The 18,886-nt window shown below is 42.9% G+C and overlaps 1 protein-coding gene across 10 annotated transcripts in view; it reads right to left on the bottom strand.

Annotated features, from left to right (window-relative positions):
* Positions 1 to 18,886, bottom strand: part of BHMG1 (basic helix-loop-helix and HMG-box containing 1) — a 484,779-nt gene that overhangs the window by 253,617 nt on the left and 212,276 nt on the right. For 9 of the 10 annotated variants that reach the window (XM_033953753.1, XM_033953748.1, XM_033953746.1 and 6 more), the window contains one exon: positions 12,439 to 12,705. The exons of the other annotated variant lie outside the window; for it this stretch is intronic. In XM_033953753.1, coding sequence (XP_033809644.1) covers positions 12,439 to 12,705 — 267 coding nt within the window. The remainder of the gene's footprint in view (positions 1 to 12,438; positions 12,706 to 18,886) is intronic. 10 annotated transcript variants of the gene reach the window in all.

Raw genomic sequence — 18,886 nt, 5'->3', positions numbered from 1 at the left:
ATTCTCGGGGCAGCCACTCCAACAGCTATCAGAACTATTGAGGTACATTTTCTTGAGCCTGCTTGGGGTCAAATATCAACTATACAGAATTTCACAGTAGTTCTTCTTTAGCTATTCCCATATTGAAGCTTACCCTGCTTGTTCAAAGATCTCAAACCCATTTTTTACTAAAATATTTCCCCATATCCTGCTCCCATACCTGCATAAATGAAATGAGTCAGGGTAATTGAACAGAAACTGCAATGTCTCTAAGGGCTTCCCAAGAAGAATAACTAACCATATCCCCTTGAAAGGGAATAACACAATGTGTCGCCCATCAATGAGCCTTCTCCATAATACTATAGCTCCCCATACTCTGGAATGCGCTAACAGAAAGGTCTTGCCTAGCACAAGACTACTTCCCAAGCCATTAATGGATGCAACTATCTAGTCACACAAGGACAATCATCAGATGCACTTAACGCATGTGGAGTCCCGCAGGGCTCCCCCCTATTCCCCACACTGTTCAATATCTACCTGGTCGCACAAGGGAATCTATTGCAAAGTTTAAAAATCAAATTCTACATTTATGCTGACGACATCACCATAGTCTTTCTAAACTAAACTAAACCTTAAGTGTATATACTGCATCCTCTCCACAGAAGTGGAGCTCGTCACGGTTTACAAGAACTTAAAATATAAGAAGAGAAAGGAAAAGGTTTACATGAGCTTATATATAGAATGGAAGAGTAAGGGGGAAAATAGAATTACATGTTAGAGAAGAGCCAAGTTTTCAGTTGCTTGCGGAATAGTTGGAGAGAGCCCAGGTTCCAAAACGGGATAGTAAGGTCGTTCCAGAGACCTGTGATTTTGAAGAGAAGAAAATTTCCCAGTTTACCTGCATAGAGAATATCACGTAGAGAGGGGAAGGATAGTTTATAACTTTGGGTGGGTCTGGTGGAGTCAGGACTCGAGAAGTTCAAGGATAGTGGGATTAGGGGAGGAAGGATGCCGTGAATGATCTTAAAAGCCAGGCAGGAGCATTTGAAATGGATTCTGGAAATCACTGGGAGCCAGTGAAGATTGGACAGGAGTGGGGAGACATGGTCAGATTTGCATTTTGCAAAGATCAACTTGGCTGCAGTATTCTGGATAAGCTGGAGTCTTTGAAGACTTTTTTTTGTTAGGCATAAGTAAATGGAATTGCAGTAGTCAAGTTTGGAGAGGATGATGGATTGGACGAGGACGGCGAAATGTTTTTGGCGAAAGTAGGATCTTACTTTCCTCAGCATGTGGAGGCTGAAAAAGCATGATTTTGCCAAGGAGTTGAGGTGGTCATTGAGGGAGAGAGAAGAATCAATAGTGATGCCAAGAACCTTGCTTGAGAACTCAAGGTGGGAGGTGGGAAGTGGGTAGTGCGAAGATGATGGGCAGGTGTTCTAACTTTGGGCCGAGCCAGAGTAATTTTGTTTTTGATTCATTTAGTTTCATCTGTACCGAGAGGGACCAGGAGTGGAGTCTCATTAAGCAAGATGTAATGTTCTCGTGGAGGTTGGTGAGGTTCTGGTATGTTTCAAGGAGGACAAGGATGTCATCAGCGTATGTGTAGATTGTTTCAAGGGTGGAAAGTTGGAGGAGCTTCAGGGAGGACATGTAGATGTTAAAGAGAATAGGGGATAGGGGTGATCCCTGAGGGACACCGCATGATGGTGTCCAAGGTACGGACATGGTACCATTTGTGTTGACAGTGTAGGAGCGAGAGCGAAGGAAGTTTGAGAACCACTTTAGGACGGTGGAGTCAATTCCTATCTCGGAAAGTTGATAAAGTAGTATGTCGTGGTGGACAACATCGAAAGCTGCAGAGAGATCGAATTGTAAAAGAACAGCGAATTTGTTACGAAAATGTAGTTGTTGAACCTTTGAAATTAGGAAAACTATGAGGGACTCAGTGCTGAAGCTGGGTCTGAAGCCGTGTTGGTAGGGGTGGAGAATGGAGAATCTTTCTAAGTAAGAAGAGAGCTGGGTAGCGACTATGGCCTCTAGCAGTTTAGTTAGAGAGGGATATTTGCTATGGGGCGGTAGTTCGATGGTAAGGAAGGATCGAGATCGACTTTTTTTCAGAAGAGGGGATAAGGCAATGTGTCCCATTTCTGTGGAGAACAGGCCCAATAGTAGAGCAGTATTTATAAAACTGGTAAGGGAGGAGATGGCCTGTGCAGGAATGTTTTCGTAAAGGTAGGATGGGAAAGGATCTAGGATGTATTTCCAGGATTTCAGTTTGAGACAAAGTTTAGAGATATGGGGTTCGGATACGAGTTCGAAAGCAGTCCAGGATCTATCAGCAAGGATAGGGTTGGAGTCATTGGGAGGCAGAGAATTGTAAGAGACAGCTGGGGGGAAAGAACTCCTTATGGTAGTAATCTTTTCGTTGAAAAATTTGGCTAGGTCGTTTGCAGATGGGGGGAGGGGGAAAGGTGGAGTCGTTTTTTGAGGTTAGGTTGCGCCAGATGTTGAACAATGTACTATTTTGGTTTTTTGATCTGGTGATTTTATCTCCATAGAAATTCTTCCTTGCTTTTTTTAATACAGTGTTATAGAACTTGATATTGTCTCTCCAGGATTGTCTGTAAGAAGAGGATTTTGATTTTTTTCATTTACGTTCCAGGGCTCAACATTTTTTCTTCAATTCCCTGTGGTATGGAAGATACCAGGGAGCCTTGCGGGACTAGGAGATAGGTTTAGTAGATAAAGGGGCAAGAGCACGGTAAGTGGTCCCGGAAAGGGTTACCCAGTTGTGCCTAACTAACTTAACTCCCGAGACAAAAAAATCACCTGGCATCTATCTTAAAGCAAATCTAACTATGGATGGCTAATTTCAAATTGAAACTCAATTCAGAAAAAAACAAATTCTTTCTGGCGAGTCCAAACGACAAAATCAAAGATTCATCAAATTCCTTGAATGGTCAAGTCTTTCCTATCACAGATTCCATAAAAATTCTGGGAATGGCACTAGACCGCAACCTTATCCTTGAAGCACACACCAGAAAAGGCTTCTCCACATTATGGAAACTAAGAACCATCAGAAAGTACTTCGATGCAACCTCATTCCGTTTACTGGTGCAATCCTCCATTCTAAGCTTACTCGACTACTGTAACATTATTTATCTGGGGTCTTTCAAAAAAAACATTCAAAGACTCCAAATCATCCAAAATTCGGCAATCCGACTTATCTTTGGGCTAAAAAAATGGGAACACATAACTCTCTACTACCAAAAACTCCACTGGCTGCCCTTGGAAGCAAGAGTGCAGTTCAAGTTTGCCTGTCTGTTTCAAATCCATTCTTGGTTCGGCCCCCATATACTTGGTTCCCCATTTTATCTTAGATTGTTCATCAAGACCCACACGCAGAGTTCATCTGTTTAACCATCTAACACTAAAGGCCTGTCGTTACAAAAGATACCTGAACAGAACACTTGCCTTCCAAACAGGTCAATTAAATGATTGGCAGGGCAATATTATCTCGCGCTCCTCATCCTACCTAAATTTCAGAAAATTATTAAAAACAAACCTGCTTAACCGATTTGTAACCTAAGACCTCGTATGCCCGACCTCTTGTTTCCCAAGATCTCTTATGCCTTACCTATGTATCCTGCTCACCTATATATATTGCACCTATATATTGTACCTGTATCCTGCTCACCTATATAAATTGTATCTATACTCACTGATTGTACCTATATTCGCTGATTATCCAGCCCTTCTTTGTTGTAAACCGCCTCGAACTACTACGGCTTTGGCGGTATATAAAAATAAATTATTATTATTAAAATTATTATTAACTGCAACAAGACTTGGAATCAGAAAACAGACATGTGTCACAGACATTGACTAACTTAAGCAGAAATTGTACATCTTATCTTCTGTCTAAATTCCTGTTACTCTGTCTTATCTGTCTATATGTCCCACTTCTGCTTACCAACTGTGTTATTAAGCTGTTCTGATACATGTTGTGTTGATATTATAAGTAGCATGCACTGCTTGAATGCTTGTTTTATTACTTTATTGCCTATATCTAGATTTTCTTGCTTTACGCTGCGCCTTGGGTGAAATTTCTTTAAAAATATGATAAATACTATTAAATAAATCTTAAAATATTACATTTTCTATATAAGAGTTCAGGGTATAGGGGGATGTAAGCTCCATAGAGCAACAGATGCAATTCTGGCTGCCTTGTTGGGCAGATTGGATGAAATTTATGGATTTTCACCTACCATCATTTACTAGATTACCATGTTCTATATTTTAACCTGAACAGTATGCCAGTTAAATTAGACTGACCTAATTTCGGTTTCAACATCACAACCGACCCAAAATCTGGGTTTGGATTTTGGCTGAAAATGCCAGTACCTTTTTGGCTGAAACTCTCCCTGCCCCTCACTCGGGTAGTCCAACCACTTATAGGCCCTCCACAGGTCTATCTTTAAAATGCCCTGGTGGTCTAACGGTGCCACCTCTCTCATGAGCCACCCTGGCCTACTTTTTAAATGTCTCGGCGGTCTAGTGGCCTCTTCCAGGCAAGAACAATTCACAGCTGCTCTTGCCCTCATTGGTTCCAATCTCAAAAAGGCTGCTAAAATTTCCCATAGCAATTTGGCAAGGCTGCCATGGGAAATCCCAGCAGCCATTTGGCTAAGGAACCAGTGAGAGAAAGAGTGCCTGGGAATCACTCTTTACTGGAAGAGGCCACTAGAATAGGATTACCATATGGCTCCAGAAAAAGGAGGACGGATTGAGACATAGGTTTTACTTCCAGTGCGTTCAATGGAATTAAACCCAGATGTCTCAGTTTGTCCTCCTTATTTGCATTGCTTTCAATGAAACTGTGGGTACAAAATAACTTTGGGCCTGTAAAATGCCCACACCTGCTTAAATTGGCCTCCCTATATACGGTTTATAGTGCAAGCCACAAAAAAATAGATTATGTCTTTACCTTGGTAATATCTTTTCCAGTAGATAAGTGTGTCATTCTAGACAAGCGGGTAATCTCCCCATGGCCGTGAGCCATATGTAGAAGGAATCCACTCCGGATTTTTTTCTGTGTCCTTCTTACTTCCCAGGGAGCTCTGCTGCCATCTGCAGTTAGTACCCAAGCATTGAAGAGCTCCATGGACAAAATGGAAATAGGAACAAATATGGGAAGTTTCCCAAACCAATCTGCTTAAACAAAGTAACACTTGAATACAGAACAAATAAGTAACAGCCAACAGAAGCATCAAGAGTACCCCATTGGACACAAAAACATATTATACAGTATTCTTCAGGGTCCTAAAGAGCTGAATGGCAAACAAGAAATCTCTTATAGAAGCATAAACAGAACGAAACAGTGGGCAGGCACAGGAAGAACAGGGAGTCTAGAATGACAAACCTATCTACTGGAAAATATATTATTAAGGTAAGGACAATCTCTTTTTCCAGTGCAATAAGTGTGTCATTCTAGACAAGTAGAACGTACCAAAGCAGCCCCAGGAATCTAGGGTGGGCTGACTGTGCCGGCCTGTAACACTGAGGAACCAAAGGCAGAGTCCTCTCTTGCTGCAATGTTCATTCTGTAAAACTTAGCAAATGTATGGAGTGTAGACCAAGTTGCCACTCTGCAAATCTCCTCTGGAGAGACAGCTCTAGCTTCCGCCCACGATGAAGCAACACTTCTACTCGAGACTGCTTCCTACAAACATTGTAGACTGATGAAATAGCCTTATGGATCCATCTGGAATTCATGACCTTAGAAGCAGGTGTGCCACACTTAATTGAATGAGTCAGCACAAATAGATGGTCAGAGAGTCTAAACTAAAGAAGTCACTCCACCTAGTGGATGAGCAGGCAGGCTTCCAGACACAGAGATGCACTCTTACTGTCGCATTGCCGATTGACATAAGCCACCGCTGTCGCATTGTTAGAGAAGACTGACCGCTTAGCCTTCTAAATGTTTCTGCAATTTTTTCAGAGCCAACAGATGGCATGCAGTTCCAGCCTGTTGATTGACCACCTTTTCTGAGAGGGTGTCCAATGGCCCCGAAGAGAACGGCAACTGCAATGGGCCCCCCAGCACAGGAGACTGGCATCTGTCGTGAGAACTACCCAGGAATCAATCTGCAGAGGCATGCCCTTGGAAAGGGGCTGAGGATGAAGCCACCAGCCCATACTGGCATGAGCCTCCAACATCCATGGCAGAGACTTCTGTAAAAACATAAGAATATTGGAATAGCCTTACTGGGTCAAATCAATGGTCCATCAAGCCCAGTAGCCTATTCTCACGGTGGCTAAAACCCAAAGAGTAGCAACATTCCATGCTACCAATCCAGGGCAAGCAGAGGCTTGCTCCATGTCTTAACAACAGACTATGGACTTTTCCTCCAGGAATTTGTCCAAACTCTTCTTAAAAAATTTTTTTTAAAAATTTTATTGAAATTTAACAAATTCAACAAGATAAACTCTTGCACAAGAAATGCAGAAAGAAAATCAAAGTAATAAAGGACATCTTCAATTAACATGAAAATTACTATCTTCCTTAAACCCCAATAATAAGGAGGGCAGATCTTGGTAAAGAGAAGAGAATCACATTTAAGACCCCAAAAGAATAGGAAAAAGGTTTAACGGAAGGTCCCAATATCCATAAGAGCAGTTCTTAATCTCTCCCAAACATTCAGGTCACCAATTTCTTCACATCCAAGAATGTTCTCAGTTGTTCTGGTGCACAGAAGATGTATTTCACTCCCAAGTACTTAATCATACACTTGCATACATATGCCAAAAGGAATGAGGCACCAATACTCAATGCCTCGGGTCTCATTACAATAAATAGTTTTCTTCTTTCTTGTGTTTGATGGGTTAAGTCTGGAAACATCCAAACTTTTTTTTTACCCATAGAACAATACTTGTGAATTCCGATAATACAATTTGAATATAGTGTTAACATCTTGCTCGAATACAAGAGAAACCAATAAAGTAGCTCTTTCAGTTGTTTCTGATATACTTGTTTCAAGCAAGTCTGTAATATTTAGATTTTCCTGACTGTTTGTATTAATTTGTCCCATATCTGGATTAACAGCTATTGCTTTTTAAGATGGCACATAGTAAATTTTATTTAATGGTGGAAAAGCTTCCAAAGGAAATTTCAAAACTTCATTTAGATATTTTTTTAATAGATTAGTGGTGATTTAGGAAAATTTAACAAACAGATATTCAATCTGTGGTTACAATTCTCCAGTTATTCTATTTTTCTATTCAAAGAAATTTTATCTTTCACAATTTCAGATGTTAAGTCTTGGAGAGTATCTACCTTTTCTTTAACCTGCTTTAAATCTGAGGCAAAGTCTTCTTTTATACTTTCCACTTTTTTTTTCTAAAGAAGCAACAGTACTTACAAGCTGAGAAGTATCTTGAGAAGATTTGGTAACATTACAGTTTAGGTGCTGGAGAATTTCCCATATGTTCTCCAGAGTTATCACCGGCGGTTTTGTTAGCTGGGAACAAACTCTAACTCCCAGCTCTGCCTGCTCGCCCATGTTCCTCGCTGCTAGTGCCCCTCGAAATGGTGTTTCCTTCATGTGAGAATCCTCACGAGACTTCCCGAGCACTACCACATTGAGAGCAGGGCATGGTGGAGTAAGGACTCCCGGAGGTGAAAGAGATGTTTCCAAGTCCAGCTCCTTGGCTTCTCCTCCAGCCGAGAAGTTAGCTCTGGACCCTTCCTGGGACCTGAAAGTTGCAGCAAACTCCATAATAGAGTGCTGGGCAGAGGAAGACGTTCTAACCATTGAGGGCATGGAGTGAACACTTCCTTTCCGTTTAGTGTACGGCATTGCAATCAGGTAAGAATTAGTTTGTGAACTCTGCCTTGTTCAGTCGGAGACGCTGTCACTTGTCCGATGTCATATTAGATCTGCCTCTCCCCCTGTCCAAACCTTTCTTCAAACCAGCTATGCTATCCGCTTTTACCACAATGCATTCCAGAGTGAAAAAATATTCTCTGAGTGAAAAAATATTTCCTCCAATTAGTTTTAAAAGTATTTCCCTGCAGTTTCATTGAATGTCTCCTAGTCTTTGTAATTCTACTCCGCTCAGGATTTTGTAAACTTCAATCATATCTTCCCTCAACCTTCTTTTTTCCAACCTGAAGAGCCCTAACCTTTTCAGTCTTTCCTCATACAAGAGGAGTTCCATTCCATCTATCATCTTGGTCGCTCTTCTTTGAACCTTTTCTAGTGCCGCTATATCTTCCTTGAGATAAGGAGACCAGAATTGAACACAATACTCCGGGTGAGGTCACATCACGGAGTGATACAGAGGCATTATAATATCTTTAGTCTTGTTAACCATCCCTTTTAAAATAATTCCTAGCATCTTTTTTGCTTTTCTGGCTGCTGCTGCACATTGGGCGGAAGGTTTCATCGTATTGAGTACCATGACACCCAAATCCCTTTCTTAGGCGCTAACACCCAAGGTGGACCCTAGCTTCCAATAACTGTGATTTGGGTTATTTTTCCCAATATGCATCACTTTGCATTTGTCCACATTAAATTTCATCTGCCCAGTCTTCCAATTTCTTAAGGTCTGCCTGAAATGTTTCAAAATCCGCATGTGTTTTAACAACTTTGAACAGTTTAGTGTCTGAGGAGACCAGGAGTAAAGCAAAGCCGCCTGGAGAGGACACATTTGGTCTCTCACCCAAGGCACCACATCTATTGTATCCGCCATGAACCTTAGGACTTGAAGATAGTCCCACGTTGATGGAGCACAGTTGGCCAAAAGGGTAGAAATCTGGTTGCACAGCTTCAGTCTGCGTGCCTCTGGTAGTAAGACGCGGCTAACTGCCATGTCGAACAAGACTACCAGATACTCCAAGTTGGTGTCAAATGGCTCTTTCGGTAATTCACAATCTAGTCCAAATCCTCCAGGACTCAGATCATCCGATTCACCATGCTCAGATCCTCGAATAATAAGGGGACACTGATGAGCCAGTCATCCAGGTAGGGATACATCTGCAGTTCCATCTTGCGCAGGTGAGCTGCCACCACCACCTTCACCTTGGTAAAGGTGCGAGGAGCTGTCGCTAGCCCAAAGAGCAGAGCTGAAAATTGATAATGTTTTTCTAGGACATGAAATCTGAGAAACCTCCTGTGCTCTGGGAAAATAGGGATATGCAAATAGGCCTCTGTCAGATCAAGAGAGGCTAGGAACTCTCCCGAGGTCACCACTGCTATGACAGAGCAAACCGTCTCCTTGCGAAAGCATGGAAATTTTGAGCGCTGCATTAACCTGAGTAAGGTCCAGGATGGGTCTCCAATCATCCGAGCCTTTCTTTGGCACAATACATATGGAGTATCTGCCTGAGCCCGACTGTTCAGATGGCACCGGCTCTATAACCTGAATATACAGTAATCTTCTCGTAGTGGCTTGAACCTTTTCTACCTTACGGTAGTGTACGGTAGAGTACGGTACTGGGGTTTAAGAAAGGATTGGACAATTTCCTGTTGGAAAAGGGGATAGAGGGGTATAGATAGAGGATTATTACGCAGGTTCTGGACTTGTTGGGCTGCCGCGTGAGCAGAGTGCTGGGCACGATGGACCTCAGGTCTGACCCGGCAGAGGCATTGCTTATGTGCTTATGTGCTTTTCTGGGCAACCAGCCGGAGAGTACACAAACGAATCCGTCACAAGGCCGGACAAATTCCAGCTTGTAGCCGGACTGAATGAATGATTTTCAGAACCCAGCGGTCGGATGAAATCTGCACCCAGGTTTGCAGAAACTCTGAGAGCCTGCCTCTCATATGCAGAGGGGGCTCCCGAAGCCTGGCGTCACTGCGACTTCTTGGCAGCTCGGGAAGCGGAGGCCTAGTTGCACCAGAGACCAGAAAACCACTGCCTGTAACCCCGTGAGAACCTTTGCAACATGGCACTGGAATACTGATGAGATCGTTAGAGCCACGAAAATTAGAATGTCCAGAGCCTCTAGAAGCCCTGGATTTGCTATCAGGCAGGGACTTGGGGCGTCGGTCCACCACAGAATTCATGAGATCATCTATGCCTTTGCCAAACAGTTGCTCCTTAAAAGGGAGCCTGGATAAAGTAACTTTAGAGATAGCGTCCCCAGCCCATTGTCTGATCCAGAGCATTCTGCACACAGAGACAGAATAAGCCAACACCTTCCCCAGGAAACAAATAATGTCTTATAGGGCGTCAGCTACACAATCTATACTAGATAAAAGAAGTTGAGGAGGAGGTTCATCACTCTCACTTTCCAAAGTGTGCAGTCTGGACAGACAATCGCATGTGATAAAGGATGCTGCCAAGGCTGCTTTGATACCCAAAACCACTGCTTTAAAGAGCCTTCTAAGAACCCCATCCACCTAGCGGTCCTGCTAGGAGTGGAGGTGCACTTAGTGACCTGTGCAACCAGGGAATCCACTTTAGGCTGACTAAAAAGCTGCTGACTCTTGTGCCATAGGATACAGCCTAGACATGGCTCTCACAACTCTAAGAGAACCTTCCCGGAGAGTCCCACTGCTCTGAGATCAAGAAGTCAATATCAGAATGCCAAGGAAACACTGCAGACTGCGCTCGCACTCCATACATATGGGAGGAGGAAGTAGAGTGAGCCAGCTGAGTGGCCAAATCCAACTCATACAAAGATTCTGAAATAAGATCCGGCAAAGAAGCATATTTAAATAAATGCAGAACAGTGGGATCATCCCCTGGATCAAGCACCAAATCTTGATCCAGAGAGCCTGCCTATATTCCCAGGTATCTGCCACATGAGTAGCATCCTCTGAAAATAAGGGATTAGTAAAATGATCATCATCATCTGATCACTGGGACCAATGTCTCCCATGTCCTAAACAGCAATAGATTGGATAGATGATGTGTCCTGTGAGACATTGCCACTTGGGGATGACACTGAGGTGCAGGGGGACTGCGCAGGAGAAGCCTGGCTCTCATGAAAGGTTTTCCATAAAAATGTCAAAAAGTCAGATAAAGTCAGGAAACGCTGCATCACCCTGAGAGGACTCTACATCATCTTTCTATGGCTGCAGGGAATTCATGCCCTTATGTGCGGAATAGTCACAGTTTCCAGACTTTGAAAATAAAGATGGCCGCCCCAATGGGCTAGCTGTCCTTTTTGTCACCTTAGCATGCATGGGTGAGCGTAAGCTGGTTGCTCCTGCCTCTCTGATCTTTGCGGCATGTGGCACAAGGATATTCTTGAGGCATACATTTTGTGCAAACCTGGCATGTAACTGGGGTAGCACAGCACAAGGACTCCATCTCAACCAGTTCTGAGGCAAAAACAAAGTTTTGGAAGTGCAGGGAACTTTTTTTTAAAAATCACAAAAAAATCCAAGATGGCCACCGCCATGAGATTTGCACCTGAAATTGCGATTTAAATATAATAAACAAAGTGCAGAAATGGCGATTTTGAGATATTTAAGGAGGGGGAGCCCAGGGGCACATATAGGGACCCACCAAAAAATCTGTATTTCAGACACCCCCCAATTCACCTCAGAGGCCTTACTCACTGTGACCTGTGCTGGGAATCTGCTGCAGCCTAACTCAGCTCTTGTACAGTAGCTAGAAATGAGAGCCACTTCCTCAATCTGGAAATGTCTCTACAACACTGATCTTCTGGCAGCCAATCAGACATGATTCCTAACTGTATCTCCATCCTCGTGGACCGAAGGGCATGTGAACAAAGAAGGGGGAGGCGAAAATGCAGCCAGCACCCTGAGAGACACTGTTGAGCCTCCTATGGGTTCCAAACAGCCCACTGTTGAACCCCTACAAAGCAGTAGTTGAGAAGGAAAAGCAGGGACAGCCCCGAGCTCCAAAAATACTTGTTCAGACCGGCTAACAGGTACCCATCAAGGATCAACCTGTCAGCTGCAGACCAGAGTCTGCCTTTTCTCTACGCAGGCAGAGCTGGAATCAAGGTGAAAGCTCCGAGCACTGAAAATACCAAATAAAGGTAAAAAACCACCAAATAAAATGAAAGAGAGCAGAACAGAAATACTCCTTCCAGCTCACGTGCACAAGGGAAAAACTGCAGATGGCAGCAGAGCTCCCTAGGAAGTAGGAGGGACACAGAAAAAATCCAGAGTGGATTCCTTCTGCATATGAAATAACCTGCTTATCTAGTATGACACACCTATTGCACTGGAATTGATTTTGGTGCCTTCTTTTAAATGAGACAGAAGGAAGCACATTGCACATGATCGTTCTCCAACAAGAAAATGAATAGGAGGAATAAGACAATAACATTAGCTTCCTAATGAGATCAAGACAGAAAGGAACAAAAAAAACCTACACAGAATTCTCACTGATGTGAGCTGAATGGCAACGAATAAGATGAAAATGTCATGCAAAGAAAGGTTAAACAACAAAAAGAGAAACACAATCCTGAACCTGTTGCACAGAACATAATACTGGGCTCTGCCATCTCCAAGAGCGTGATACTCGTAGACTGGTGGAAATCTTGTACATGTCTCTGCATTTCAAGCATAGAGTCTGTGGTGCTAGATGAAACAACCTCATTTTTATAGGAAGGATTGACATGCAACCCTCCCCATTCTTTGCTTTCTCTTGCATGTAAATCTTCTATTCGCTTCTCACACTGAGGAGCCTTCTCCAGGAGCAAGGAACCATGCAGCCTTTTGGGAGCTCCCTTCCACTCTGCAGGATAATGTAGAAATAGCAAAGTATTTAAGAATTGTATTCTAATTTGAACTGTCTTCAATTTGGAATGTAATTATGTATGAACTAGAAATAGTAGTTTTCTAGATTTTATTATGCACATTGGCAATGGTGAAAAGAAATATTTAATTTACTGATGGCGACCATGAATTACATTCAGTTGGCTTCTGGTCATGTCATGTAACATTGACCACAAGGACTGGAGAAGGAGTAGGAGCTCCATCAGGAAATCAGCTTGTTTTAAAAAATGCCTTGTAAAAGCCTTCCCATCTTTGTACATTTTTTTAACATTTTTTTTTTTAACATTCTGCTGTCTAAAAAATAAGATTCAAAATACATTAAATATTGAAGTTTGTTACACTAATATATTTACTTATTTCTAGTTGTTACATGAACAACTAGATACTCTATGCTGGTTATATAGCATCTAAAAAGTACAATTCCAGTTTATAATCAAATGCAATAATCACAAATATAAACAAAAAAATGTTAGGTCTATTGTCTCCAAGACCCAAAGGCTCAAGCAAGGGCAGATTGTAGCCTGATACTGGTCCTTGGGACTGTTTTCCATGCCAGCCCATCTTTTCTCTCATTTCCCCTCACCTATACCAATGACCTAAAGGATCCTGCTGGCCCATAAGCAGGAGCAACTGGAGATTATGCCTGCTTATGCTGATTTCAGTGGCCACCAAAACTGCTGAGGGAAGTCTTTGTGGCCATTTTGGTTCAGGAATAAATGAGATCAATATCAACTAGTGCTTGCTCTTGCCTGGATCAAGTCACTTGTCTAAAAGGGCATTTAAAGGAAGGACCAGAGAGGGCTTTCAGATGGTAGTAGAGCAGAGGGGTTATGGCTAGGGGGAGTGGGGTGGGGTGGCAGCTGGCTCAGAAAGACCTGTTCTCTGCTGGGGGAAGGAAGGCACCATTTTCAGTTTCAACTGAAACTAAATGGCAAATTTTAGATGCTAATTTGGTTTGGTTGGGCCAGCCTGCAGCTTGGAAAAACACGCATGGCACCTAAATTAGAACTGCACTTTTTAGATGCTATATACCAGTGTCTCTCGAAACCTTTTAGCTCTGGCACACTAAACGGAGCAAAAGTTTTTCACAGCACATTTTAATTGAAATTATAAAATTGCAAAACCAACAAAAAATTAATCTGAGAGTTATTTATTTAAAGTTCTTTAAGCTATGTATGGGTAATTATAACAATGGTGAAACTAAAGTAGATAGAATTGCTAATCAATGCAATTGATGAGCTTGTTTTTAAGTGCAAATTAACTCAAAACAAGTTTCAAGTTTTCAAGTTAAGTTTTATTTAAAATTTGATGAATCGCTTAATCTTAATATAAAGCAATGAACAAATCTAAAAAAAATTAATATATCACCAAATTCAGGGAGACAGTATCAATGACAGACAAATCACCAAACATAAAGAGAACCAAAAGGGAAGTGGGGGAGGAAATACAATATATAATAGTAAATGAGACAAGTATGGAGAAAACACTAGAGAGGGAGAAAAAAAAATCTAGCTTGAATTAAAAAATGTGATCTGACTCTAAAAAAAACTAAAAACTAGCAGTCAAAAGCATCTTTAAAAAGAAAGCATTTTAATTTGTTTTTAAACCTATCAATAAGATGTTCTTCCCTTATGTGTATTGGGAGGGAGGGAGTTCCACATTTTCGGAGCGACGACTGAAAAAATATATTGCCTCCGAGTATTAATGGATTTGAGAGAGGGAACAACCAGCAAATGTTGGTCATTAGATCTAAGTGACCGGGCATGAGCATAGGGTATTAAGACTCGGTCAATAAAGGCAGGAGTTTTATAAAGTATTGATTTAAGGCATAGTAGGCATATCTTCAAATTTGCTTGCCTCTGCTTCAAAACCTTAACAGGCTCATCTCCAATCTACCTGTCAGATCACTTCGAACGTTCAGGCCCCACCCGCACACGTAATGCCCACCTGTTTGCCTTCCCGTCCCTAAAGGGCTGGGTCTACAAGAGATTCCTTGATAGATCTCTGGCATTCCAAGCAGGCAAATGGAATAAATGTCTAACTACTCTCATTTCTAACTCACCTCCAACCAAACTTTCAGGAAATCAATCAAAACCTATCTCTTTGATAAATTTATCTGACTCCCTCCCTGCCTTGTATCTCCGATATGCCTCCGGATATCCTGACTACTCCCGACTTGCTAAGTTAAGCTGATTGACTTGTTTGTAACATCGCTGTCTATGTACAGTCTCTTACTCTGTTAACCACTCTGAACTGTTATGGTATTGCAGTAAACAAAAATAAAGTTATTATTATTATTATCTTGTAAGTTATTCGATGTGCCACCGGGAGCCAATGAGATTTCTTGAGGAGTAGTGAGACATGGTCAAATTTCTTTGCCTTCCTTAAGAGTCTAATCGAGGCGTTTTGAATAAGTTGTAAGTGTCTAATTTCTTTAAAGGGAATTCCTGTGAACAAGGCATTACAGTAGTCAATTCTAGAAATGACCAATGAATGGATTACTATATTAAGAGATTTAGGTCTACTGCATAAAAAATAAAAATTAAATTACTTTCCATTACGTTTCATGTCAAAGAATGCTGCTTGTCTGGGCGGTTATATCCCTATGCCTGTAAATGTTCATAACATTGACAGACTCTTGCATACATGATGTACATGTCATCTATTCTAGTGCATACTTATGAAGGGGAATTTTTTTTAAATAAAGTAAGATTTAGACACTTGTTTGATAGACGGTATATAAAAAATGCATGAGAGCATGTAGGTGATTACACCATGCCCAAATAAGATGGTGAGAGCGACGAAGTCCAGACCCCTAAAATAATTTTCTTAGCCAAGAGACCAGTCTTTTGAATGAAAAGTCTCACAGAACCAGCTGGTAAGCGAAGGCCTCATACTTATCTAAAAGAAAACCAGCCGAGGTAAAAGAGATAGTCTTCCCCAACAATTGTTCTAAATAGAGGACCACCCATCTCCAAGAGGCCCTGACCACTCCAATCAAAAGTGTGAAAAAAGGAATTAGTGTCTTTTTAACATTTTTCACATTGAGAGTGCTCTGCTAAGCCAGACTTGAATAGCTGAATAAGCGTAAAATATGCCCTGTATAAAACCCTGAATTAGCATTCGCAAAATTCAGCAGATACCAAAAGTCGGAATATGTTTAATAAATTGTTCTATGTCTAAGTTCTGTGCCAACAAGCTAAGATCCGGTGCCCATCAGAGACATAAGGACTCCTAAGATCTACCAGGAGAGCCTTGTGTAATAAGGGAACAGTGAAGCCCTCATCGACAAACTGGGCAAAAAATTCTCCAAGCTTCTTACCTAGACTGAAGCGTAGACCCTTCACATTCAAGGAACGAACATAATGTTGCAGTTGCAAATATGCAAAATAATTGTGGGCTAAAATCCCATGTCTCTGATGTAAATCTCTCCAAGGAAACAAGGAGCCATCCACTCAGACATGACATAGCAAGGTCATACCAATTGAGCCCACCTCTGAAAATGGGGTGCTCCTGACCTGGTAAGAATTGCAGATTTCCCTGGATGGTCAATTGGTCAGATACCTCAGGTATTCCACCTAACTGAGTCACTAAGAGTTTCCAAGTATCTCTAAGGCAGGGATCTCGGGTTTTCTGGATTTCCCCAATGAATATGCATTGAAAGCAGTGCATGCACATAGATCTCATGCATATTCATTGGGGAAATCCTGAAAACCCGACTGGATTGTGGCCCTCAAGGAGGGACTTTGAGACCCTTGCTTTAAGGGAACCAAGCAAAAAGCAAGAATACAAATTCTTGAATTCACTACAAAGTCACATTCTTCTCCTCTACCCAACATCCACTCTCCTGAACTTCAAACTCATACCACCCCTTCATCTTTCACTCAAACAACTCCTGAAGCTTCTCTTACCTGGTCCCAACTTCTCGTCCCTCCGTCAATTACCTCTGACTTTTCATCCTTCTCTGAAATCACAGAGGAAGAAACTGCACAACTTCTGTCTTCAGCCAAGCCTACTACATGCCCCTCAGATCCTATTCCCACCCCTCTATTTGACCCCCATCTCACATACTGCTATCCCTCCCATTTGCCATATCCTCAACCTATCTGTTCCCACTGCAACCATCCCCGCTGCCTTCAAGCAGTTTCTCAGAAAACCCTCTCTGGACCCCACATGCCTCTCCAACTGTCGCCCTGTCTCCCTTCTTCCGTTCCTATCTAAGTTACTCAAGTGTGCTGTACTCTGTCACTGCCTGGACTTCCTTTCAACTCAACAGGTTCTTGATTCTCTACAATCCGGCTTTCGCCCCTAAAACACTCCACAGAGACTGCCCTCACCAAGGTCTGCAGTGACCTGTTCATGCCAGATCTAAGGGCCTTTACTCAATCTTCATCCTTGACCTGTCTGCTGCCTTTGATACTGTTAATCACAGCTTACTCTTTGATACGCTGTCCTCATTTGGATTCCGTGAATCTGTCCTTTCTTGGTTTGCCTCCTACCTCTCCCATCGCACCTTCTGCTGCTACCCCACTAGCGGTTGGCGTACCCCAGAATTCTGTCTTAGGACCTCTTCTTTCTCTCTCTACACCTCTTCCCTCGGTGCCCTGATCTCCTCCCATGGCTTCCAGTATTAACTATATGCTCAAGTCTCCCAGATCTACCTTTCTTCACCTGAAATTTTACCTAAAGCCCATGAAAAAGTTTGTCTGTTTGACTGACATTGCTGCCTTGATGTCCTGCCATTATCTGAAACTAAATACGTCTAAGACTGAGCTGCTTCTCTTCCCTCCTAAACCCTTTGTTCCTCCTCCTCTGTTCTCCATCTTGGTAAATAATACAGTCATCATTCCAGTTTCCTCTGCTCGCAACCTTGGAGTCATCTTCAATTCCAACCTCTCATTATCCTAGGACAAGCAGGCAGCATATTCTCACATGTGGGTGATGTCATCCATGGAGCCCGGTACGGACAGTGTTTAAAAGTGAACTGTGACTTTAAGTTTTAAGAAACTTTGCGACCGCCCACACTACACATGCGCCCAATGTTGGCTTGTGGTCCTCAGTTCTTCATTTTCCACGGAGCGAAAAAGTACTTTTTTCTGGACTTCGTCCAGTCTGCGTTGCCTTCAACCTATAACGGTTTCCTCTTTGAGTGGGCTTTGGCCATTTTTTGCCTGTTTTTCTCTTTCATTTGCTTCATTTAAAAAAAGTATTTAAAAAAATGTACATACATATATATACTCACACTAGTCGTTAAGCCCGTTACATTAACGGGTGCTAGAATTTATGTCTGTCTGTATTTTTCTTTCTGTCTCTTTCCTCCCTCCATTTCCCTGTGTAGCGCTGTCTCTGCTTTCTTCCTCAGTCTGCACTCTCAAGCTGTAACATTACTGCTTAGCTTTTTCTCCCTGCAAGCATCTCTGCTCTAGCCCCCTGTCCTTCTGTGACTGTCTGTGTGTCTCTCTCTACTTGTGCACTGTTTGTTTGTTTTTTTCAATCTCTCTTTAGCTCCTGATCCCCTCTCACTGACCCTTGCCGACTGCATGTAATTCCGGTTAGGTTTCCATGGCAACCCTGCTCGCGGGTCTGTTCGGTAGGGCCGTTTTTTCGGGTCTGCCGGCGCCGGGTGGGGAAGAGTCCTGGCTCCTTTTTTGGTTTGGGCGCGTGCAGAGGGGCTCAACAGCGCACAACCACCTTTCCTTCCCTCCCTCCATCAGGTGCAGTGCAGCTCCACCAATGTTAAAAGCAGCCGCATCAAAATCAGAGGCCTGCCACTGCCGTAGCACGTTCCCCTCTGCCTTGGTCCCGCCCCTTCTCTGACATATGGGACCGCGGCAGAGGGAACGTGTTACGGTGGTGGCAGGACTCCAATTTCAAAGCAGCTGCTTTTAACATAGGCGTAGCTGAACTGTACCTGATGGAGGAAGGGAAGGAACGGTGGGGCAAATTTCGTCAACGGCAGTCCTTGTGCGGTTCGAGAGAGGGGGGGGCGTGGATTCGGCGACTTGCAGCTTCGCGTGCCTCCCACCCCCCCTTCCCTCCGGCTCCGCCGCCGATAGTCTCCACCTGCATTGCCCCTGGCGCAGCACTCACCGGCCCGTCGGGCGGGGAACGGAGGAACAGGTTCAGGGCTGCCAGGGGGG

This window comes from Geotrypetes seraphini, chromosome 8, assembly GCF_902459505.1.
Source record: "Geotrypetes seraphini chromosome 8, aGeoSer1.1, whole genome shotgun sequence".
Lineage (NCBI taxonomy): Eukaryota > Metazoa > Chordata > Amphibia > Gymnophiona > Dermophiidae > Geotrypetes > Geotrypetes seraphini.
The sequence above is the reverse complement of the archived record's forward strand: the minus strand, read 5'-3'. Positions and strand labels throughout refer to the sequence as shown.